This window comes from Hippoglossus stenolepis, chromosome 8 (genome assembly GCF_022539355.2).
Source record: "Hippoglossus stenolepis isolate QCI-W04-F060 chromosome 8, HSTE1.2, whole genome shotgun sequence".
NCBI lineage: Eukaryota > Metazoa > Chordata > Actinopteri > Pleuronectiformes > Pleuronectidae > Hippoglossus > Hippoglossus stenolepis.
This window is the reverse complement of record NC_061490.1, coordinates 21,022,945-21,047,087: the sequence shown is the minus strand read 5'-3', so window position 1 is coordinate 21,047,087 and position 24,143 is coordinate 21,022,945. Positions and strand designations below refer to the sequence as shown.

Genomic DNA, 24,143 nt, shown 5'->3' with positions numbered 1-24,143 from the left:
GAGTGAAGGTGGAGAACATCTGTTTAGGGAAAAGCAGAGGAGGAATAAATATGCAATTTGTACAATTTTCCCCAAACAAACATTGTTCAGAGTTATAAATCAACAGTATATTACTTCCTAATAGAGGCTCTGGATGAAATGGCTCTTTGAAATTCAAAAGAGACGTAGATGTGTGAGGCATCAAGTAAAATAATTTAAAGCAACAATATGTGACATTTACTGAGCAACAGCGCCCTCTGCAGCCACAGGTAGAGATTGACATGTAGAGGAATAAACAGTCTATCAATGTATTGAGTGGAGCTCTGACATGGAGATTACCCATGATCCTCTGCTTCCTGAACCAGAAGAGCTGCTGATGTAACAAATCCACAAACAATCCTGTTTAGAATTGTTCATATTTTAAAAGTTTTCCTTCTGAATATTGGAGATAAACTCAGGTTTTTAATGTCTTCTGAGTCTTTTTAACTGATCTACAGTTCAGCTTAACTCTTCAACTTGCTGGAGCTGATTCTGACAATTGAAGTACAGGAGGTCGTACCCACTCACCAAAGTTACGTAGAACAGACGTACAGGGTGAGGAGTGGGAACCAAAGAGGAAACATTCTCCAGGGAACCATCAAACTCATTCTGAAGCTGCTATTTTAGGGTAAAAAGCTGCATCGGGTTGTTTAGAGATATATTCATGATAAACATACATGTAGTTTTCAGCACGTCTTCCACATATTTCACAAATGACCTCCAAATCCATTTCCTTTAATGAAGCAGCTCAGTCAAAGCCACAGGGACCCAAACCAAAAAGCATTCTCATAAACATTCTTTGCATCATTACTGGAGAAATGTTGTGACGCGGCAGCACAAAGGAAAATGAAATATATAGAGACGCGGCGCAGAGAGTTCACTTGACATTTGAAAGCGCTGTTTGAAATGAGACGACCTAAAATAAAGGAACTGTGTAATCATCCAGGAACATAAACTGAACGTGAATAAACCTCCTCCGCACCAATATGTGTGTTATGACACCGTGCTAAAAATAATCAGCACGCCTGTCGTCTCGGTTATTGAACCGTGCAACCAACGTGTCCACAGAGAGAAAATCAAACACAGCGCCGTGTACATATATTTATTGTGGTTTCACAACTCAGTCTGCTGCACTTTGTTTGTCTGTGTTAGCTCGTGTTTCGCAGGAGGCGGGAGACTGCTTTACATCCGGCTGCTCTCCATTCACCGCTCGCATTCCACTTTCACTTGATGCCATTATTCGCCGGTATCGCGGCTCCATCCGAACACCGCTGATTGCACGTTATTTCCAAATGATCACAGCTGAGGTTTGCAAATTCAAAAGCCATTTGGCTGATTAAGGCCCTTAGGCTTGCCATTCATCACAAATCACAGCCACCACTGAGGCCGATCAACATGCACGGCACACACTTATCCTGATGATGAATGTAAAAGCCATGAAAATGAGCTGAAAGGCTGTTTCCTCTGTGTATTTGATTGTTTGTGTGTGTGTTTTAAAATATGTATAAGAGTCGTCTATACTGCTCCTGTCTGTGTTCTCCCTGGATGAGCAACCATCCAGCAAACGGTGATGTCCTGTCTGCACTCGTCTGTGTGCCATCTGTCTGCATCGAGCTGATGTGTACTGTACGTGTGCCAACGCTTGTTTGCTCGTCCGCAGCACCGTCAGATCAAGTTGGACAGGGCCAAAGGTCTGGTGGAGATACTGTTTGATCGGCTGCGTGAGGAGGACGAGGGCTCGTACACGGCTCAGCTGAGAGACGGCCGCGCCAAGAACCAGTTCACTTTGGTCTTTGTGGATGAGAGTAGGTCACTCACCTGCCGCCAAGTGGTCTTCTTAGCTTTGTTTTTTAGTTTGTACCATAATAAATGACAATCAATGTTAATGGGAACGTCACACAAAGTCCAGTTTTTCTGAAGGATTTAGCAGCTTCATGAACTGATATATTTTTATAGTCTATTTCAATGGGATCACTTTAGGTCACAAATGTCAGTCATTCACTATTTTCTCAGCACATCTAGATATTCATGTTAGAAAAAATACGATTGAACAAAATAATAAAAATCCGAACAACAAACACAGTATGAGTGGCATCAATGTAAATGTGACATCACTCAAGCTAGTTTAAGACTGGTATATTTTTAATTAATGATTAATGAATGTTATCTACTTCTTATGTATTTACATTTTGAAACCCAGCCATTATTGTTGGATATATAATATATAGATAATTGACCGAGCATCAGTGTCCTCCACCCAAGGTCAATAATATAATTCAGAGGAACATTAAGATCAGGTGGTTTTTTTGTGGGAGTTTTTTTATTTTCTCACAACAGTGATGGTGTTTTGGGGCAAATAACAGTTTTTCAGGTCGTCAGCCTCTCATGGTCCCATTATATCTGAATGCCAAACATTTACTCAACTTAATTACACCATCATCTGCAGAAATTACAGGATATGATTTGCACCGCAATAACTTCTGGTTTTGCAGGGACATAAAATCCAGGTCAAAGAATCATCTTTTAAATCTTGTCTTGAAGCAGACTTTAATTATCCTGATTTCATTTTACTGGAACTGGTTTCACTTATCTTATTCTGATCCGTGTCTTTGTTAGTTAGATGAATTTCCTCATTTGGTTAGAATTTATATTTGAGAAAATTGTTTTTCTTGTGTAAAGATAAAGATAAAGATCAATAAAAAAAGATTATAACGAACAGTCTTAAGTGCAACAACAGCAAACTGTGTTCTGTCATCACGTGTTTGACATTAAGAATCTGTTGGAGCGACAGGTTGTCATCATTTCCTCCATTGTGATTCTGCTGGTCTGTGAACCGGGGTCTATTTTTCCCTGATATTTATAAATTCTGATATAATTCTTTGTTTCTTTGTCAGCGTTCCGTCAGACGCTGGCGTTGGCAGATGCAAACCGACGTGACCACCAGAGAAAGTCCGGTGAGAAAATCCAAAACCTATAAGCTGCAAGACTCAAATCCCAGTCAGACTCAGTGTGCTGGTTCATCCTGTAGTGAGTGACACCACGTTGCTTTGTAATGCAACAACACAACTCTGGCTTCTGATTGAATTTTACATCTAACAGTTGCAGAAGCTTTTTAATGATTTCTACATTTAATGACAGGAAAGGAAACTTCTTTTGCTGAACGTCAGATGTGGAGAAAGTTAAACAACTCTTTTGAGACTCGTATAAATAACAATTTTCAATGTTGGTTTAAATCTTACCTCTGTCCCTTATATGGTTTATCACACTGAACAACTATCTTTTATACCTTTGTCTCTGTTACTGTGGTTCACTACAGATTTATATTGTATGTATTAATAATTTGCTCTGTTTTCTAAGGACCATATTTCCAGGAAATCCTGTCATGGAGTATAAATGAGGACTGTGAACTCATTATAAAGTGCAAGGTACTTTTACATAGAATAGATTTGCTAATGGGAATAATAGAATTAACAAAAAAGGAGTCCAAGAAATGTTATGTTTGTACTATTACCAGCCAAATACTTTCTTTTAGTAATATAAGTTTACTAATTGGCAAATAAACTTGAAATATCATATTCCAGGAAATGGTGTCCTTTAATATTATTTAAAATTATCTCTGTCATGTTTGATTATTGAGATTCTGGCTCAGTCTACACAATTTCCATTACATTTTAATGTCCTAGCCAAGATAATGATGATTTACAGACAAACAGCAAAATACAACTTAAAATATTTCACAAAGAAGTGACACAATTTGTGTAAGAACCTACCAATCACAGCAGTATAACTATAATAGGAGAGGAGTTGACTTAAACCTTAAAATGGTAACTTGAAAAGTCTTAAAGCACTGAATTTAGTTTCCTCAAAACAGACACTTTTAGACAATCTTAAACTTTATTTACAAAGGTCAAAACTTGGCTCTAAAATGAGTTTTGGTTTTGGTCTCATGTGAATTTCTGAGAGAATAGAACAGATTTGGTACGTCTCTCTTTACACAGGTGACCAACACAAACAAGGACACGTCTCTCAAGTGGTTTAAAGGCGGCGTGGCAGTGAAGCAGCTGTTGTACGACCAGTCGTCAGGAGTCAGCACACTCACCATCCCACAGGTATCCAGAAATAACCCTGATATATCTGATCTGTTTCCAGTTGGTTAATGTGTGGAGCGGCGTGAAGGCCTCAGACAAATGTGAATCAGCATTCATAAATGATGGTGTAGAGAGAGGGAAACACAAGCTGAACGCTCTGACAGGCAGATGATGTTCATAGGATTAAGTCTGGAAAGGTCCCAGATGCACCTTGACATCTATTTTAAATTTGAGAATTTGGGCACAAACACATCAATGTTTCATTTGAGAAACTTAACTTGGCGCTGGATGTTTTTCATTAGGTGACAAAGGAGGTGGCCGGCTCGTACAGAGCTGCGGTGTCAGATAAGAGAGGAGAGGATGTCAGCACCTTAGAGTTACTGGACAACGGTGAGACCTCGTCAAACAAGTGTCCACAAAATACATTTGTCCCTGTGTGCTTTTCAGTTTACACAAATCATCCATCATCCATAGAAACGAGATAATTCATATGCTTTCTTTTTTTGTCATCTTATCTCATTATGTGTTCTCAGCTTCCATCTTCCACCTCCACTCTTTGGTTTGGTATTTGCAGCCGTATATAAAAAAAGACTGCACGGACACTTGATTGTTCTTTTTATTTACAGAGTATGACCAGCTTCTCCAGCAGCTGAGTAAACAGTGTGGTGAGTTATTCACGTCTTTAATGAACAACCTTTGTGTTGTATTTTACACTGGGTGTGGGTGTGTTGGGATGAGGATAATAAAACTGATAGCAGCGTTATTAATTATGACTTGTGTTGTTTAAGACCCTCCAAGACTGTATATAAAGAGGTTGACCTCCCCAGATTATGTAAAAACAGTGTTTTATCCTGCCAGAGAAACAGAAAAGTATGTGAACTCTAATAAAATGGCTTCCCTGTGTGTCTCTGCAGCGCTATCAGCCGGACCACTGAGCATTCAGGGCACCGCTGCAGGTTTCAAGCTCTATTGCTCCCTCAAATACTACATAAGCTACCTGAAGACCAGCTGGAACTTCAAGTGAGTCCACATGCATCAATCTGACCTCATAACGAATGAAACTTAGCTTGAGTTCTGCAAGAGACCTCATTTGGAAAGTAGTTTAAAGCCCCAAAGTGCAGTCACTAGTGTGGTCGCACCACCACAGCTGCAGCTAGTGTACATGTGCACAGCATGGACGTAGCCACATAAAACCCAATGATGGTACGAGAGAACACTAAAGATGACACAGACAATGATAATCAACTAATCTATTGTAACATTTCTCCACTTGTTGGCAAAGTCTGAAACTCTGATTAATGTTCAGCCCCTAAGATGCTCATCAAAGTTCTACTAGTAACAATTTAGAAGACTAAACTTTAACAGTGCAGCTGGATGTTGATGTCTCCATTCAAATGTGGAGGCACATCTGGACTCTCAAACACCTGCTTCATCCTACTTGTGTTCTATAATCTCTTATTGCTGCACTAACCATGAGGTCCTTAGATTGTTTTCCAGAGTGTAAAGAAAATAAAGCTTCAGGGAAAGGATGGAACAAGTGGAGACTGTAAGAACTAATAAGATGTTTTTTTTTCGATCAAAAACATATTTAAAGGGAAAATTCACGTTTTAGGGGGGAAACCAACATATTCTGAATTTTTATTTTGTGGCAGAGAATCTCAAGAAATAGCAGAGAAAGTGAAAAATCCCTGATCTGTCTTTTATAACACTCAAACATACATGTGCATTTCATCATATTTTAAGACTTTAATACGTTTGTAATTGTTTAATAGCACTGCTGGTTGTTTTAATGAAACCTGATGAAGGCTTTCTGGGTATAGCTGGTTTCTTTAGTAAGGCCAATAGCACCATCTGCTGGGGAATTTAAGAATAGTCACTGCAAAAAGGAGGGAAACTGAAAAATAAAACAGAGTAAATGGATAAATATGAAAGTAAAAACATGTGCTTCAATTGTCCCTTTCACCTATTTATGAGTTTATAGTTTAGAATCATTGACTCTTGATTTTGTAAGAAATAAGATATTTACCTACAAAGTGCGTTTCGTTAACATTATCTTGCATTTAACTGATTATCACTACAAGGAGCATTGGGCAGTTAAACTTTTTGAGGATCTGGCATATACAAATAGGCAATTTGTATCAACATTATATGTGTGTGTGTGTTCCCCTGTAGGGAGAAGAGGATCGACCAGGGAGCTAAAACAAAGACTGGGAGCAACATGCAGATGGTTTGGATTGAAATAGTCAACCCAACAGAAAACGATAAAGGCAAATACACCTTGGAGATGTTCGATGGCAAAGAGACACACAAACGGTATCTGGACCTGTCTGGACAAGGTGAGTGGAAATAATATTGTTTTGATTCAAGTTGATCTATTGCACAATTTGTGATTATGAAAACATTTCAGAGCAAATGTGATAAGATTGGAATTGTTCAGTTTTTGTCTTGACCATTACGGTAACTTTCAACAGCCTTTACTGATGCCTTGCTGGAGCACCAGAGGCTGAAGTAAGTGCTGCAGTAGATAGTAGCACCGTGCATGGTTTGCTGTGACACTAAAAGACAACAGTGGAGCGTCGGTAGTAAAACAAAAACTGACACAGGGGTCATTTTTCCTTGAACCCTTTTCAATGAAAAGCATCTGAGCAGCGACTGCTGTTGCTTGACATTGTGCAATGTCATATTGATCTGACCCTTTGTTTTCATCCCTTAGGCAAGCAGCCATCGCTGAGAAAAGTGAGTCCCAGATTATGTGTTAATCCTTAAATATTTATGTCCACAACACAGATTTAAAGATTTTAAAGATATCTTATTTTGTTTTAGATCGGGCCAAAGTGACAAAAGGTCTTCCTGATATGGTAGCCATCATGGAGGACAAGGTATGTCACTGTCAACACAGCACTGCAAACACTTGCACTGCGTTGTTGCTGTCAACAGTTTGTGTAAAGCAGGTTTGGAGGAACTACACTGTGGTTGCACCAGTTTGTGATGTGATTCCCTCTTGTCCGTCATTTCCTCTCCTTGTCTTCTCCTCAGTCTCTGTGTCTGACGTGCTTCATCGAAGGAGAACCAGCCCCAGAGATTCTCTGGCTTCACAACGACAAGAAGATCGTTGACCAGACCCAGTTCACCATCACTAAAGAGCCCAAGTGCAGCACCATCACTGTCAACAACATCAAGACGGGAAATTCTGGAAAATACAGCATCCTTGTGCGCAACCAGTACGGTTGTGAGACGGTTGATGTGACAGTGAGCGTGTACAAGCATGGAGATAGGCCTCCAGCGAACGCTGTGGAGATGGGTTTTTAGACTGAAGATTAATCAAGAATTAACTCTGCATGTTTTATATGCTTCAGACTGAGATTTCACTTTGCGTAAAGAGATGATGGAAGATATTCAATCCCAACATTTTGATCCAAAATCAAATATACACAGAGGGAAAGAGGACGTGGATGGATAGATAGAAGGTAAAATGAAATGATGGTGAGTTATTCTTGTATTAGAGCATATGAGGGAATTATAATGAATGTGTCGGAAAAGCAATCTCCAAATTTTCTATAAAAGTTAAATACGAGACTGTGCATGCCATGAAAATGTAATTTTCAAAATTAACAGAGGATGGAGACGTCAAACTCACAGAGTGTTTCTTTACATAACAAGACTGACTAACATTTATTTTCCTCTTTAAAGTTCATTCAAGTTAATTCAAGGTCTTTATTGTCACCATTGATACCATAGTGACTGGTGACTACAGCTTATGGTAGCAAATGTTAGCTGAAACTATTGTGTACCCTGCATAGGTTAGCTGATAGCTAATGTTAGTCAATGTTTGCAAACATTAGCAAATTAAACTAATTAGATTACTTGTAGTTGATTGTTGCTTTATAAACGACATCACACGGTCATGTTTGCTGGCCACAGTCACCATTGTGTGGAGCAACTGTTAAATCACATATGTGCCATTTGTTTGTGTGTGTGTGTAACATGGTGAATAAAGCTAATTCAGTAAAACATTTCACCAGGGTATTATTTTTACCAGCACATATAAAAATAACATTTCATCTCATTACAGTAATCTTTAGTTGCAGTTCAAGATCATATATTGTTGTAAATGTGGACTACAGTTTTCTTTGTATATGATTTTGCAAGCAGGGACGATGTCTTGTACTTTTGAAAGCAAACAGTCCACAGTGTCATTAACCCCACTGGGCCCCAGAGTAACACCAGGAGGTTGAACCGTATACGTGAGGGAAGACACGTACAAAGTTTATTTAAGATCACGTTAAAATCAAAGAGTCCTTAGTAAATGTGGTTTGTTTTATATTAAATTAACCTTATTCTGCTTTTGGTCGTGGTCGTTTGAACCTGATTTCTGAGCCTCTTGCATCCTGTCTGTCATCCATCAAAATCAACAACAATGCAAAAATGTTGTATTTAAACAGTCGTCACTTTAATTATGCAAGTGTTCCATATTTCTGCATGCAATATTTTACGAGTAAAAATTTCAAAAGTCAGTGAAGCTCTGCCACACACAAAATTCGTGTGTAAGTTTAAACTCATTGGACGCTGCAGGTTTGGCCAAACAGGAGTAAGTGAACTCCAGGTTGTTCAAACAGCAGTGATTACTTCATTAAGGGGTTTGTTACTCATTACCCATCAGCACCGGGACCCCTGTGCTTTCCAGTATAAGAAGGTGGGAGCCGCCTCACGCTCCTCACATTGTGTTGAGCTTCACACATCTGTCAAAGCCTCCAGCCCACTTTGGTGAAGGAGATCCCAGACCCTCGAGAAAACATGGAATTCAACGGAACATGGCAGGTTTACTCTCAGGAGAACTACGAGGAGTTCCTCAGGGCCATGGGTGAGAATAGCACTCGCAACCCAGACATTTTTCAGTCCTTGCTTTAAGTTCAACTGTGCACGAATTAACACAAAACTTTCTCAACAGATCTCCCAGAGGAAGTCATCAAGATGGCAAAGGACATCAAGCCGATTACTGAGATCAAGCAGAGTGGCAAAGACTTTGTTATCACCTCCAAGACCCCAGGAAAGTCTGTGACCAACTCCTTCACCGTCGGCAAGGAGGCTGATATCACCACCATGGACGGCAAGAAGCTCAAGGTTTGTCCATCTAACTCACATTCTATATTGCAAGACACGCAGAAGCTCAATAACTACAGTAATGTATCAGTCTTTGGTGTATATTTTTAGTTTAAATATGTTAAAAGCAGAAGTTATATTCCTAAAACTAATACTGTGTTTTGTATAATTTCTCTAACCACTAGTGCATTGTCAACATGGAAGGTGGCAAACTGGTCTGCAACACTGGCAAGTTCTGTCACATCCAAGAGCTCAAGGGAGGAGAAATGGTTGAGGTACAGTGCATCTTACCAGTAGACTCCCAATTACATGTTTCTCCTGATGCATGATCAGCTGAAATATATTAAATGCATTTTCTTTTTTTTTCTCATCCCTTTGCAGACATTGACCATGGGCTCAGTCTCTCTCATCAGGAAGAGCAAAAAGATGTAAACTTGGACGTGAAGAAAGCAATGTCTATTTAAAATAAAAGTGTTGATTAAATAAGATTGGTTTGTGTCATTTTTTTCTGTGCAAATGCTCATGCATGCCTCTCTTTGTAACGGCCTACTCACCTCAATACCTGATATTAAAAGATGAATGTAATAGACTGACCGACACCAACAGTTTGTGCACTATAGGTTTACTGAGACCCCTGCTGGTAGTGTGAGTTTGTGCAGGGGATATGCAGCACAAGTCTATAGGCATTTGTGATTTTAACCAAAAATAAAAATGAAACAAATCAGAAAACATATTCTGGGTGCAGACATTGATTGATGATGAGATAATGTCCCTGCAGCTCTGGTCCTTTTATGTTCCTTTGCTTTGTTTTTGTGTCATTTTGGAAGAGCTCGTCTAAATAAATAAGCTTTGGCTCTTTGCTCTGGACCAGGGTCCATGTGTGACATTAAATTGTATTACATAATATTATTATATACATTGTAATTATGTTGTAATGTGCAAATACAACACAATTCGAACAAATGTCAATATGCATGTTGCATCATCATTTGCTTATAGTGTCATTCTTCAACCGATAAAAGTGCTGAATTGGATTGGTAGAATGGATCCAAAGGTTTTATATTAATATCATTATTATTTTTGTTGTTGTTGTTATTATCATTAGTAGTAGTATTATTATTAAGGGATATTTACCATCTAGTCCTATATTCTAAAATATTATTATTGTTATTGTTATTATTATTACTACTACTATGCGTGTTGTTATAATTAATCTAATAATTATAAATAATATATAACAGGTCTAAAATATAACCTGTATGTGCGCCTTTGTCTCTGAGCATGCGCAGTGCGTCCAGAACACGTTGACCACGGCGCTAGCGTTAGCTTGTGTTAGCTCGTGTTAGCTGCAGCAGAGCACCGGGCTTTGTGGGGGTTAAGACCCAGCTGTAATAAACTAATTCACGGCCACTGTAGTGTGTAAGGGGCCGGTGAACATGGCCAGGTACCTGCGGCCTCCTAACACTTCTCTCTTCGTCAGAAACATCGCTGACGAGTCCAGGTATGTGGTCATTCTTTAACCATGCTAGCGTGAGTGGATGCGTGGCTAAGCTAACGCGATGCTAGTTCGTTAGCAAACATCTGTCGACAAAATGGCTCGTGAGGATCGAACCCAGACACAGAAGCGAACAGACACAGGCTCAGCTAACTTCGACCCAACACTGCTCGTGATCAGTGTTTACAGCTGAATGCATTTAACGCTGCTCAGGGTTTTATCACTGCGTAGCAAACAGGAGCGTAAAGACTGTGTCGTTGACCTGAAGTTAATCTAACTCCCCACAAAAACATGGATTATTTATATTCTGGACATGAATTATTGTTTTAATATTACTGTAACAGTGTGAAGCAAGTAACATGTATCCATAGTAATATAACCAACACGTTCATTTTAATTGAAACTGTAGCGTTAACTTACCTGCAAACTTCTCATGTCTCAGTTCTAAAAACCTTTACACAAAGGATATGGTGATTTATTTATTTCCTGGTTCTGTGTCATGGCAAAACATCCCACATGTGATTATTAAATAAATATTATTTATCTTCCATCTTCAGGTAATAATATAAAAACATAAAGTACTTCTACTGTATAGTCTTTTAAATATCTGTATTGATGTGAGATGAAAATGTCCAGGTTGCCAAATATCTTCAGTTCATCCTGATTAAAGGCTTTTCTCTTCTCTCATATCATTAAGTTTCACAGGCAACACAGTCAGTGCATAGTGAATATTCACACTTCTACTTTCTGTTTGTTGTCCTGTTAAACAAAGTCAAACACAGTTCCTGCTTTGCACCTAATTTATTAATGATAAATCAAAAACTCTTGCGGCTTTATGTTTTAATCCCTTTTCTCGTTCAAAAACGCCTCTTTATCTTCGTCTTTGTTCAAGCTATATATCGTCCAAAACTATAACTTTCAGAAATTAAGTAAGAAGATTCACGATTCACTGTCAAGTTAACAAAGCTCTTTGAACAACAGGAGAATATACACAACTGTCGACAGACTTAAATAAAACATTATGCTACGGTTACTAGCTTATCAAATTTTTGCTTTAAAAGTTACTAAAATATTCAATAAAATATCCATTAGTACAATACTAAAATATGATATCTTGGTCCGCTGATCTTTATAAGAATACCAAATTTCCCTCTGAAACACTTTTTGTGTTAAATTATAATGTGCAGTTGTCACATCTCTGAATCCATATATCCGTATTGTAGTTTGTAATTAGGAGTAAAGCCAATATCGTCAGTCATAAAACCTTATAACCAATATGTCTGTGAAAGGTTTTACTGTTGCTATTCCCATGTTTAATTTAACGTCTGGGTTCTTACATGTGCAGTTACACCTCGAGGACACGTCAGTTTGACATGGGCCAGTGATACATTTTGTTTGCAAACAGGTGTTGTCATGTTCTGTGCTGGAACCTGCTCTTGTGTACATACCCTGCACACCGAGCTCCAGCTGAGTTCATATGGTAGCCAGCAGAATAAATGTGCTTATTTCATGACACTTTAGGCCAGAGGATATACGACGTGAGTTTGGTCGTTATGGGCCTATTGTAGATGTCTACCTTCCGCTTGACTTCTATACTCGACGACCGAGAGGATTTGCTTACATTCAATATCCTTTATTCTTTTAATTTCAAAATGGTGTTTTTTTTTTTAATGAGGAAATGTTAAGTATGAAAAAAATCTCACTATCCAGCTGCAGTGGAACTTAACCTGATTTGTTTATTTGGGGAGGAGTCATTCTTATTTTTGTTTATTCACAAATGTTGATCCAATTGTGTGGGAATGTTTTTATGTAATATTTTAACATGTTTTTTGTTATCAAAGATACTGTTTTCAAATTCCAATCTATTCCTAACCAATATTTCCTCTGTTGTTGCCTTAGAATGGTAAAGATACAGTTCTGGAGACCCCACACCAAAGAAAGTTGAAAGGCGGTTGTAGAGTAGATTCAAGCCAAAGACACCCAGGCGACAAGCAGTAGTGGAATTGGGAAAATAAAGAGAGAGCAAAAGCATGAAGATACACAGAGGAGAAAAGAGAGCACCCAGGCTTCCGTTTGTCTACCAAAGGAAGGGAGGAAAAGCAAAGTGTTTATTGGGCAAAGACAAGCAGGAAACCTCAAGTTCTTCTGCCAAGACAATAAAGATCAAGCTGAAGGTCAAAGGTCAAGCATGTTAAAGGTAACAAGTCAAACTCTTCGTATCCTACCGAATCTGATCACCATCAACATTTGTCTTGTCTTCACAATCTGAAATCACAAATGGCCCTTTCTGATTCAATTTTATGTCATTGCAATTGCAGTAGGTATTACTGAAGACATGAAATTATGACTTAAAAACATTATGACAATAGAATGGATTATTACAATTTTACACTTTTCAATTATTACCTGAAATAAATTTGCCACACTGATCCAGTGGCTGTGTGTGTTTTTCATTTGTAGCCGTAAACGTGTGTTGCAGCCTTTTCTTTGTAATTGTTGTGCATGTGTGCAGACTTTTGTCCCAGCTTTCCCAATTTTCAAAATAAAAGTCCTTAACAGTACAGCACGTTTGAAGATGTCCGCGATGCAGAAGACGCGCTTCACAACCTGGACCGTAAATGGGTTTGTGGACGTCAGATTGAGATTCAATTTGCCCAAGGAGACCGCAAGAGTATGAACCGTTGCTTTCCTATCTAAGCATTAACACTTGTAACCTAATGCAACTTTGTCTGGCAAAAATATTTTATTTTGTACATAACATTCTGTTGTTAAACTGTCCATCAAGCACCCAACCAGATGAAGACGAAGGAGCGCAGTTCCCCTCGCAGCTCCTCTCGCCATGACGATGAGCGGGATAGCCGCCGAAGACGATCCCGTAGCCGCAGTTACGATCGCCGCAGGTCACGGAGCCCCTCCTACGAACGCCGTCCTCGGAGGTCAGAGAGCCCTCGAGAGTAAGTTGTTGGCATCCTTACTTTATTTACAATTGCAGTTTTCTTACATTGTCCATCACTTGATATTAGAATTTGTTGTGTTGCAAAGCTGTGCTGTATCAATCACTGTTTATTAGACCTATAATGTGTGTACTGATTTGGGGTTGGACTTAAAACTATATTTAATTTAGACTAAGTTCCTTACAAATGTGTGGAGCACTTTGGATTATTTTGGTAAAGGTTTAAAGTATCAGAAACAGAACTTAACTTAAATCATATAAGCACTGTTTAAGTTTCTGAAGGATCCTTAACAAAGGGTCTTCGTGTATTTAAGATTTTGACCGTTCCACCTCCGGCTTGCACCACTTACACCAACATCTCACCAAAAAAAACCCTGCATGAGTCAACTGAAACTCAACAGGATTTGGTTGACTGTGTGGTTGGTTTCTAAATTTAGAAAATACATGCTGTCCTTTTATGACCAGAGAGGAGGTCCTACTGTGGGGGAATGTGTATTCAGGCAATCAAAACTAGGAGTGTCAGTAAATGTGCCAAACATTATATCCTGCTTCATTACAAGAACACATTGTAGAAATAATTTGGTGCGAGCTACACCCTGAAAAACTGGTCTGTTGTCTTTGTTCCCTGCACAGATCTCGGTCCTACAGTCGACACAGACGGAGCCGAAGCCAAGAAAATGACAAGTATGATCAAAAGTTTTCTTGTGGTCAGTAAACGGCTAAACAAGTATTTCCTTCCCTTATCATTTATAATGCTTATTGCCACCAGGTACAGAGGTCCTCCCCGTGATCACCACAGAACACACCATGAACCAGGGTCACGCAGCCGCTCTGCGTCCCACTCTCCCTTAGCCTCCAGATCCAGGCCCAAAGGTAAAAAGAGCCAGTCCAGGTCCCACAGCCCGGCTGAAGATTTCCACCCAACCTCCAGCTCCCAGAAACAGTCTGTGGGACGCTCTCCATCCCGCTCCTACTCTAGATCCATGTCTCGGTCACGCTCTCGCTCCAGATCCTGGGCTGGACGCAAGTCTGGTGGTCACTAACTCTCTGGTCTTCCAAAGCCCTTGAGGATGTTACTCTTCAACTTATGATAACTACAGTGTTATGCTCTATATTTGAATTTGATTATCATCACATTTTAGAACGGGCTGTTGCCAAAGGAAAGAGCAGTAGCAACAGCTTGGTTATTTTTATGCTTAGTGAAAACTGTTTATGTTTTTAGGAAATTCACGAGCACAGGCCAGGTTGAATTCTTTTCGACGTGTGTAATGTTGGATGTTGAAGGGTAAGATAATGTCATGGGTACGATATAATTTTTTTTACTTTGAGTATGCAATACAGACCATCATATTCTTGTTAATATGCAGTCTCCATTTGGTGTGTTATGTAAAGGAATAAAAACTCAATTAAACTTCTGGCCAGTATTACCAATGTGTTTAAATAACCCGACCCCACATGTCTGGATTCAGGGGCGCTGATGTACTGGAATAGCTGTTGCCATAGTAACTGTGGCAGTGGCTGATGAATGGTACGTGGTCAGTTGCTTCTTGATACTGTGTCCAGTGCATTATAATGTAACACTATGTAAAAGAAGAGCCTTCATTCTCATGTACTATGATCAGTGACTTCACGTGTCCCATAGAACTGTTCTCATTTTAATGGTTTTACTTGGTGTGTTTTACCAATAAAAACTTAAAGTTGTATCTGTTTTGAATGTGTAAACTGTGTGGCGATAGCATGGAGTGAAATATATGTAACCAGTCAGAAACTCAAACACAGACAGGAGTAGGGGGAGGGGGAAGGGATTTATTTTTTTGGTTAAAATTTGTTATCAATTCAGAGTGCATTCGTTTACTTTTTTCAATTCGTACCAATCTTAAAACAGGGCAATTTTTTTTCTTTCCATCTTCAGTGACATGTTATCGAGGGGGGGGGGGCCAATTCAAATCCAATTACAAGTTGTTTTTTTTAATTTATAAGGAGACAGTACCATGCATGGCTCAAACAGGGGCAAAAAAGAAAATGTCAAAATGAACAACCAATAGAAGTAATATTTTAACAACATGGGGTCCACATTCAATTGTCAGCTGGCGGAAGAACAGCTGAGAAGTGAAAGTGGTGTTTAAAGAAGAAAAAACATTTGGCCAATTCAGATTGCCACCTTATGAAATAGCTTCAGCATGGGATTCAACATAGGCACAAACAGGTCAACTCAAGATTAAAAGCATCACGCTTACACACTGTAAGCACATTCAGAACTCAATTCCATCATACATATGCATGTCTCCTTAGATCCAATTGATATTTGTTGCAGTCTTACTTATTTTTGCACATAGCATCTTTCACCCTACACTGCATATTACAAAACAATAAAAAACATGTGCAAGATCTCTGGAAAGATAACAGTGCAGGGGTACTGACAAATGCTATAGGCAGGGTTTTTTTTAACAAAAATATTCTTCAGTATTGAAGTCAAGACACGTCCTTAGCATGTCTATACATTCAGTGTTATTACTAAAAATACTTTTGTCAGGCAGGCCTCAAACGCGGTCTGCAAATGTACATATGCTACAAGTACTTTATACATTTTCATTATTTACATGGCTCTTGAACACAGAAGCTCTCTTTTTGTTTTGTCGTCTTAAGGCTGGCCATAAACAGCTTCGATTCTGCAAAGGGAAAGCAAAAAGGGCCTCGAAAGAGGACTGAATCACAAAAATCCATAGGGAGATAGTCTACGCCTCCACCACTTCAACAGCATCCTGACCTGTAACTTATGAAAAATAAAAATTGTCTGATTGCAGTGCAAGAGGTTAAACAAGAGGCAGAGGCAGCAAAGTGCCTGTTGATTATGGGATGGTCAAACACTGACCCTTTTTGTAAACACAAACACCAGCCTCCTTTCTCAGGTAGAGTCCCCTGGGCCACTTTACTTCAGTAACCTTCCTCGGCTCTGCCCAACATTGCTCACAAATGCCTGCAGCCAATAGGACCGTGTCATGTGACTTAGTGGTGAAATTTGTTTCCAAAACCAAGCCTGGTCCTCTTCCGCATGATAGAGCTGCAGCATTGTCCTGAAAAGGCAGAGACCGAGGAGCAATAACAGTGCTGATTGATCTAGACGAAGAGTTAAAAAAAAAAAGGTGACCCAGGGAACTCAATAACCCTTTCACCGCTCGAGCTGGCAAGGTTAAAGTGGCAATGACAGTGATGCCAACCACATATTGAGGATGTCTAATAGAAGAAATTACTGAAAGAACATTGCTTTGGTTACACACAGCACATCATACATCTTTCAACCACAACAAAAAATGGACTTATACAAAATAATGCTATGATAGAGTGTTATGGGCCTTAGACTTACTCAACTCCTATAGTGCATGTGCGCACAGCGCAATAAAAAAGGTACAGGAGTTGAGAGTCCAGGCCTGTGTGCCATGGTCTCTTATTACCCTTCAGTTTGGGGTTAAACATTTGACCTGTACTTACTAGCTACAGCTTATTATCTACAGTAAGATAGCTTTTTCCCTGCAGAATGGCAGTTGAGTGTACTTTCTTTCCCAAACAAGGAATGGAAAAATGGTGGGCCTTATTGAAAAATAGTGCTACAGCTGCATGTTTGCTTTAGCACCTGAGGCTTTAGAGGTTACTCCAAAGGATCATCATAAAACTTATGCGAATAAACCGCTCGTCTGTCCACAGAAATGGACTGTAAAGGTGATGGGAATTTACCTGACCTGTACTATAACCATTGTTTGAAGGAAAAAAACTACACTCAGTCACTGCTTTGACAGCCAACGTTAAAAAGAAAAAACAAAAAGTACATAGGATATCCAGTTTATCGTGAGTCACAGACAGACTCCACTAAAGGCATCACCAACCAACAAGGCAGCAGGGCTGTAATATTTTATATTGGTTAAAAATAGGTGTAAACATCAGAAGCAGTGCATTTCTGCAAATGCCCCCTAACCCTCAAGGAAGTCAATCTAAAAAACAGCTAAAAGTATTACAACACTGCGGTGTTCCTGGTGAGTGGATGCCTTCAAAGGAGCCCCAGTTTGGGCATTGGCTTATCTTTTTTAAATGGTCGTGTGGGGGTATCCCTCTCAGGCCTGCATTTTGAGTAGGCTCTTGAGCTGGAAGGCCATCATCTCCCTGTTGTCACAGGAGCCCATTGAGAAGGACACCCAGTGACTGGGGGGCTTGGGCAGCACGCTGGGCGATGGTGGCTCACTGAACTTGGGCCCTGCGTAGCTGGGGCTTCCCTGGGTGGCCAGGAACGTGTTGAGGTGAGACACGGCACCCTCCCAGTTCTGATCATAGTTGGTGGCAAACCGGACGCCCTTCTCTGCAGACGCGGCCTGCCGCGTCTCTGGCGACCTGTGGTAAGCTGCGCCTTTGTCACTCCGGCGGTGGCCATGGTGGTGAAGACCCCCTGCCCCTCCTGCAGATGCTGCTGCTCCGTTCTGGTCACGGCTCCTGGGCTTGGCCCGGCCAAGTTGGTGGTTCTTCTTGGGCATCGGGCGCTCAGGGTGGGAAGCTGGAATGTTGTATCTCTCTCCACCTCCCATATTGCTTAAGCACTACGTGTCACCTACATGAAGAGAATATAGTGTTACAATCCCGTGGTTATTATGATCTACTGGATCAGACATGCACAGTGGCTACGTGCAGAAACACCAGACGGCCCGCGCCGCCCCTCCCCCCACGGCCCCAGAGGAAAACAACCCCCAGCTCTGCGCTCACCTCTTTGTTGTCAGAGAGTCGACTGAGCAGAGATCCCTCTTTAATCGTTCGCCTCCGACCGGGCCCCAGGTCCTCGAAGTAGATTTCTGTCTACTTCTCACTGCACTTTTGTGTCCAGCAAGGTCTGAAGTTTTCATGTGCCACTGAGCGTTGTTTTCTCGCGGAGGCGAGCTGAACATCAATTCACGTCGGCACACGGTGCTCCAGGAAGCCTGTGATCTGAAGAGAGAAAGAAAAAGTCAGTTTTATTTATTATTATAATAACAAAGGACGCGCGAGATTCAATTGGTCAACGGCGTTGTTGTTTTGCTCCAGACGTGGGGGGGATGTGCATTAGTGAATGCGTCATTACATCCTGTGTCTCAGAAACAACAAACAGGACGAAACTCGAGGAATAATCTACTCGTCTGATAAAAGACACGATATTATATCATTATATAAAATAAAAGTAATGACACCAACAACAACTAAATGTTACAGCGTCTCTGCTATCCCACTTCTTGGCTGCGGTGTCTTTGTCCCACCGAGATGTTTTACTACGGTTTTAAAGCATCGAAGAACAGGTAAATATACATCATGTCTATTGAGTTGACATTGAATTAAGAGGTAACAGTGAAACACACAACACGTAAACAACCCGGGTCCCACTAATCTGGCACAAACACAAACAAAGGAAGACGGAGATCAACATGGCGACGGAGCGCAGCAGCGTCTCTTACCGACTCCTTCAGGCTTGGTTGTCGAAGCCTTTCGTCCGAAAGAAAAATAAAATGATAATAATACGAGAACAGCCTCCGAAATGTCACAGCGAGCTGCGATGCGCCGCGAGTCCGTCTCCCTCCGAGTCTGTGGGGGTGTTAAAAACTGGAGAAGAAGCGGCCATAGACTCCTCTTCTCTCCCGACTCCGTCTCTAAATGCTACAAAATGGCATCTCCGGCGGAGATATGTAGCTCTCCGGAGCCAGGAGCCGACCAATCGCGTGTCGAGGACGAACCGCGTGGCCAATCGGCGACGAGGAGGGCGAACGCTTTCAGGGCTGTTGCCAGAGAGATGACGTCAATGAGCGGGCCCCGCCTCTGCAGCCCTTTGTTAGGGGGGACTTCCTGAAAGAGGAAAACTACAACACAACTGTGGTAAATAAATGTTTTTAACACGACACAACAAGTTTGTGGTTTTTTTGTGTTGGTTCGAAATCAAATCCCCATCGAGATAAACACGTGCACGGTTGTAGATGTGTCTCAGTGCTTTTATTCTACTGGAGGGAAGACGTGTCCGTGGTGAGTTTGAGGGTGAAAACAAAACAACAGTGATATAGTAACAGCTGCAACAGGCTGTAGCTCTTACATCTCCTGTCTGTGATCTGTCTGTACCCCCCGTCACACAAAACCTTGACCAGCTACAGAAGCAGCTCTGTTTGTCATGTGTGTGTGTACATAGTGTGTAGACTACCAGAAACTAGCAAAATAAACTTGACCACTACTTTCTATTCGAACAACTTAACTTAACTTTATTACAATGTATATATTCGTTTTTATTCCATTTAAATTTAAGTTTTGCACGTTGCTTATTTCTACTTACTGATGCCTATTATTTGAGTGTAATATCGCAAATTTCCTCATGGTGGGACTAATAAAGCACTATCTTATCTGTTCCTATCAACACCCACATGCCTGTGACGACACATCAGTGAATGGGCCATCAGAGCAACGGGAAACAAAAAGTGCAAGTGGGGACTAGAGACATTTAACTACTAATAATGACCAGATGACAATGGTGCAGAGTGTAAAGATGCTGGATCAAGAATGGATTATTATGTTTAGGATGGTTTATAAGGTTTCAAGGTACATGAATCTTATGAAGGTAATTTACTCAAACCATCTCAAGTCTTCCAGCCCCAGAGGTCAAAACAGACGTGTATTCACGTGAAGTATTATTTGTAATTTTGATCCTCTTGTAGTTTACATTGAAGCTGCCACTACTCCACTACACTTATTTGGCAGTTTCAGCCACATTCCAGAATAAGCATAGCATGTAATGAAGTTTTCAGAACGTAGTTACAAAAAACTCCCTTTTACGTCTATAAGTTGGTAGCGGTTCCTCTTCGGAGTGACTTCCTCTCCAAACCTGTCATGGCTCCATTTAAATCCCTGTAATCTTTCAAAATTTCACAATAAACTCAAATGTTGAGTAACAATTACAGACGCAGATTTTTGTTTTTTCTCTTTTTCTAACACAGTAGAAATTCCCCGTCCCCTCAGATTGGTTACATAATCCCAGGTTAATATTTAAAAACGTTGTTCCACTTTGACCAGCTTCAACTCTAAAATGCTGCTCAGGCTGTTGCCTCACTCAACATACTAACTAAATAAAGCCAAGATATCTGTGTCAGGGGCCATTTCATTACAGAATAAGTACTGGTTATAACTGAGAATAGCAAACTGAGAATTTTAATGCTGAACTTTTCATTTTAATGGAATGTTTTAAACTGTAGTATATACTTTTACTAAAGTTAAGGATCTGAGTCATTTTAATCTAACATTGTTGCCCTCATATCAGAGAAATGCAAACAGGAGAGTTTTTTCCCCTACCTGTAGATTCTTATCAATTTTTAAATAGGCTCTTTCATGATGTTACAGTGTCCACTGTGTCATATTTCAGTGTGAGCTTTGAATCAAAGGCCCAATTCAGACTTAGCCGTAAGAACGAGTGCCATATAAATGTCACCCTGCCATAAATCTGCAGCAACATGTGGACGAGTCATTGAGGGTTAGTGAGTGAGAACCGTCCTGCCCCCGACGGTTTGTTGAGTTATCCCAGAATAACAACACCTCTCCTTTTGTTTAGAGTGGGGAGTTTCCTCCTGAGCAGATGGGTGAGTGAGTGGTTACTAAAAACAAAATAATTTACCATATGAATAACAGCACGTAATATTAAATGGAATTATTCACATGCTCGACACACCCTGCATGCCAACGGAATTATTGAAAGCTATTTTGGACAACTGATTTCCAAAGGGTGTGAATCTGGTTTGTCTAGTTCAAACTATACTAAAACGTAGAATCTAGCCATTGTATAATTTGAATTTTGTCATCCCATGTGATGTTTTTCCTTCAGACATCATACCATGTGTCAGACTTTCTGCTTTCTAACAGCTGATTGTTTCTTTGGAAAGACACTTTCTCCTTCAAAGGACTTTATCAGTAGCTTTCATGCTATAAAATCTCTCTGCAGGTTTTATAAGAGTCTGCAGGTCCAGGATAAAGAATAGAAAACAACCACCATGACCAATTAACTCAGAACAAAGTCCACAGTCTATGTTCCCCTCCCTTACCTAAGTATGTGTGGATTTTAAAAGAGTTGCATAACACTGTGTGTCGGCCAGCGCTCACAGCTAAAGGCCAGGGAAGGACACTGCCCACTGCAACCTTTGAAGGGGGTTGTGCCCATGAAGAGTCAGCTATGTATGGAAAGTAGGTCACCAAGAGGCTTCTGTGGGTCACACAGAAGATAGAAGACGGACAAATCTCCATATATGACTGGTGGCAAAGGTTTGGATTGTAAACATATCATTGAGATAATGAACGTACAGTGAGCAGTCCTGGAGCGAGGAGTGGGAATACATGAAAAACAAAAGCTGCCACGTTCCGTCCCTTTTCTCACACACACTCACAGATAACTGGACGGACCAGATGGTCCCTCCTCACTCTCTGCCTCATTGGCCATTCGCAGTTGTTATTGGGTGCAAAAGGGTCGAAAGTAAATGGTAAAAAGTGTCACATGAATTTGAAAAGTCTGACGTGTCTTGTGAAACTCGCCCACGCAAAGTGACGTCGGAAAGAAAAGAGGTGGAAACGATTTCACAACACTGAGCAAGAAGTTGAGCACTTATCAAAGTCCTGTAATACAACCAGCACACTCAGCCAAATCCAAACTCTGTTCTGTGTTGTTGCCAAGTTTTTTTCAGTGGGACAACTTGACAAAACACAAAGAAGAACATGTTTGATTAACTGTTTTGAGTTTACTCCAAAAACGACATAAGATGTCTTCTAATCTGTTTTTAAAATGTAGAAACAAAAAAATACTCAGTTGGCAGATCAGCAATGCAAATACAGACCCAGTACCAGTACTCCCCCATGATGCCCCTTGGCTGCATGAGAATGAATGAGCATTACAAATAAAGTTGAAAAAAGAAACCTTGTATTTTAGGAACTCATAATCTCACAGTATTTCAGTTTTGTCCACCTTCAACCAGGATATGCAGCAACAGTAACTCAACGCTTAACAGCACAATGATTACTGTTGAGTAATTAATTCAACAATTGTTCTTTGAGCTGAGATTTCCAACCTCTAATGACATTTCAGAACATAACACTTTGTTTGACACTTCGTGTTTAAACTGCTGTGATGGAAGACTGTAGCGCTCTCTGGGAAAATGTGAGTTGTTGCTGTTTGTTTCAGTTGTTTTCTGGGGATTTGAGACTTTCAGCACTTTCTTCTGAACTCAGGATATTAGTATTTTCCGGTCACTAATATTTTTAGACACCAAATGTTTGAATATGTAATGCTAAAGAATTTAGACACTTATTTTATACATTTATATTATGGGTATGAATCTTCCCAATGTTTATAATTCTAGAAACATTAGGGTGAGTTCAGTTACAGTCGTCACAAGAGCAGATGAGTATTTTTGTTTGTGTCATTGGAATAACTGCACTGTTCAATTTATTCATAAATACCATAGAAATCACAATTCAACAGCTAATTATATAAAAATAATGAAAATACAAACAATGCAAATAGTCAAACATTATTTTGTACTTCTAAAATCTGCACAAATCATTAGTATCTCTTTAAAATGTAACAAACAAATGCTAAAACCAAGGATTCGCTTTTGTACATTTAAATCTCACCTTTAATTTTAGTTACGCTGTTTAATATTCTTAACAGCACAATACAGTAGACAATTATGCGTTATTAACGCAATTAGCATGAGGTAATTTGTTTGGTGCTTTTCCTACGACTGATGTGATCCTGTCTGTCTGGCAATCTGGAAATGAGGCGAGGAAATCTGATTAATGGCTTCAGCTCTTGAATCTTGAATCTTGAATCTTGAGCTCGAATCAATCTGAAACAGCGACGCTCGCTTGATGTTTGTGTCCATGTTGATTTCTAAAAAAAGGGAGATTGTGCAACAGAATGACGTAATTCAGCTGATCATTGTGCATTTAAGGCTTTATTCCATCCTGTTGTCTGCTCTGCTGTCCTGCACCGGCCAGGCAGTGACAGAGAAGAAATCTTATTGTAGCTGTGCTGTCTGCTGCTAATCAGATTTCCTGCCTCCTGGCCTGCTGGATCCATCAGGTCAGAGGAGACGACTTGGTCACTGCAGCAGATATCACCGTCTCATTTCAGGACCAGTTGGCTTTAGTGTTTCAAATCAATACTTGAATAATATCTAAACATAAATGTCACAAATCATCTCTTTCTGACCCATTTTTTTAATCATTTGATATATTTGTGAGCCTCAGTTCCGGTGTGATTCAGCTGTTCTTAAATTGAAGCTGAAATAGGTTGCAAATTTGCCCCCGGTATCAGATTTTGTGACCTGATTAAATAGTTATTGAACTACTTACGTGCTTTATTTATTTTTTCTTTTACCGAAGGGATATTAGCCAAATTAAATGGCCTTAATTGCAGAATGGCTTGATTGTTAAATTTTGTTCTACATCTGAGAGGAATAGT

General features: G+C 40.0%; 5 protein-coding genes across 7 annotated transcripts in view; 4 read left to right on the top strand and 1 right to left on the bottom strand.

Annotated features, from left to right (window-relative positions):
• myom3 (myomesin 3) overlaps nt 1-8,619 on the top strand; it is a 49,416-nt gene extending 40,797 nt beyond the window's left edge. The window contains exons 26-37 of the mRNA XM_035162993.2: nt 1,679-1,823; nt 2,913-2,972; nt 3,376-3,443; nt 4,017-4,127; nt 4,409-4,496; nt 4,733-4,771; nt 5,021-5,126; nt 6,279-6,442; nt 6,578-6,614; nt 6,820-6,842; nt 6,930-6,985; nt 7,143-8,619. Coding sequence (XP_035018884.1) covers nt 1,679-1,823; nt 2,913-2,972; nt 3,376-3,443; nt 4,017-4,127; nt 4,409-4,496; nt 4,733-4,771; nt 5,021-5,126; nt 6,279-6,442; nt 6,578-6,614; nt 6,820-6,842; nt 6,930-6,985; nt 7,143-7,415 — 1,170 coding nt within the window. The 3' untranslated portion in view covers nt 7,416-8,619. The remainder of the gene's footprint in view (nt 1-1,678; nt 1,824-2,912; nt 2,973-3,375; nt 3,444-4,016; nt 4,128-4,408; nt 4,497-4,732; nt 4,772-5,020; nt 5,127-6,278; nt 6,443-6,577; nt 6,615-6,819; nt 6,843-6,929; nt 6,986-7,142) is intronic.
• Nucleotides 1-24,143, top strand: part of LOC118113339 (B-cell receptor CD22) — a 1,629,935-nt gene that overhangs the window by 902,240 nt on the left and 703,552 nt on the right. The window lies entirely within an intron of this gene.
• Nucleotides 8,811-9,692, top strand: fabp10a (fatty acid binding protein 10a, liver basic). The gene is made up of 4 exons (XM_035163118.1): nt 8,811-8,967; nt 9,055-9,227; nt 9,392-9,481; nt 9,588-9,692. Exons 1-4 carry the CDS (start codon nt 8,901-8,903, stop codon nt 9,636-9,638), a joined length of 381 nt encoding a protein of 126 aa, XP_035019009.1. The 5' UTR covers nt 8,811-8,900; the 3' UTR covers nt 9,639-9,692.
• On the top strand, nt 10,490-15,355 carry srsf10a (serine and arginine rich splicing factor 10a). 3 transcript variants are annotated; one of them, XM_047340766.1, is made up of 7 exons: nt 10,594-10,707; nt 12,223-12,239; nt 12,601-12,917; nt 13,277-13,372; nt 13,487-13,655; nt 14,288-14,338; nt 14,424-15,355. In XM_047340766.1, exons 3-7 carry the CDS (start codon nt 12,890-12,892, stop codon nt 14,695-14,697), a joined length of 618 nt encoding a protein of 205 aa, XP_047196722.1. In that variant the 5' UTR covers nt 10,594-10,707; nt 12,223-12,239; nt 12,601-12,889; the 3' UTR covers nt 14,698-15,355. The 3 variants fall into 3 exon arrangements, with proteins under 3 accessions (XP_035018990.1, XP_035018991.1, XP_047196722.1); XM_035163099.2 differs by lacking the exon at nt 12,601-12,917 and having other exon boundaries at nt 10,490-10,707; nt 12,223-12,327; nt 13,269-13,372; XM_035163100.2 differs by lacking the exon at nt 12,223-12,239 and having other exon boundaries at nt 10,549-10,707.
• Nucleotides 15,441-19,328, bottom strand: pnrc2 (proline-rich nuclear receptor coactivator 2). The gene is made up of 3 exons (XM_035163117.2): nt 19,120-19,328; nt 18,401-18,619; nt 15,441-18,248 (listed from the first exon to the last, which is right to left on the bottom strand). Exon 3 carries the CDS (start codon nt 18,223-18,225, stop codon nt 17,761-17,763), a length of 465 nt encoding a protein of 154 aa, XP_035019008.1. The 5' UTR covers nt 18,226-18,248; nt 18,401-18,619; nt 19,120-19,328; the 3' UTR covers nt 15,441-17,760.

What these genes read in the sequence shown, in the direction of transcription:
- srsf10a (XM_035163099.2), top strand. Translation starts at nt 10,643, where the DNA reads ATGGCCAGGTACCTGCGGCCTCCTAACACTTCTCTCTTCGTCAGAAAC. An exon ending in AGAGGATTTGCTTACATTCA is followed by an intron (nt 12,328 to 13,268) that starts ATATCCTTTATT and finishes ACAGTACAGCAC; the next exon opens with GTTTGAAGATGTCCGCGATG. An exon ending in CGAAGCCAAGAAAATGACAA is followed by an intron (nt 14,339 to 14,423) that starts GTATGATCAAAA and finishes TATTGCCACCAG; the next exon opens with GTACAGAGGTCCTCCCCGTG.
- fabp10a (XM_035163118.1), top strand. Translation starts at nt 8,901, where the DNA reads ATGGAATTCAACGGAACATGGCAGGTTTACTCTCAGGAGAACTACGAG. An exon ending in TGGACGGCAAGAAGCTCAAG is followed by an intron (nt 9,228 to 9,391) that starts GTTTGTCCATCT and finishes TCTAACCACTAG; the next exon opens with TGCATTGTCAACATGGAAGG. An exon ending in AGGGAGGAGAAATGGTTGAG is followed by an intron (nt 9,482 to 9,587) that starts GTACAGTGCATC and finishes ATCCCTTTGCAG; the next exon opens with ACATTGACCATGGGCTCAGT.
- pnrc2 (XM_035163117.2), bottom strand. Translation starts at nt 18,225, where the DNA reads ATGGGAGGTGGAGAGAGATACAACATTCCAGCTTCCCACCCTGAGCGC.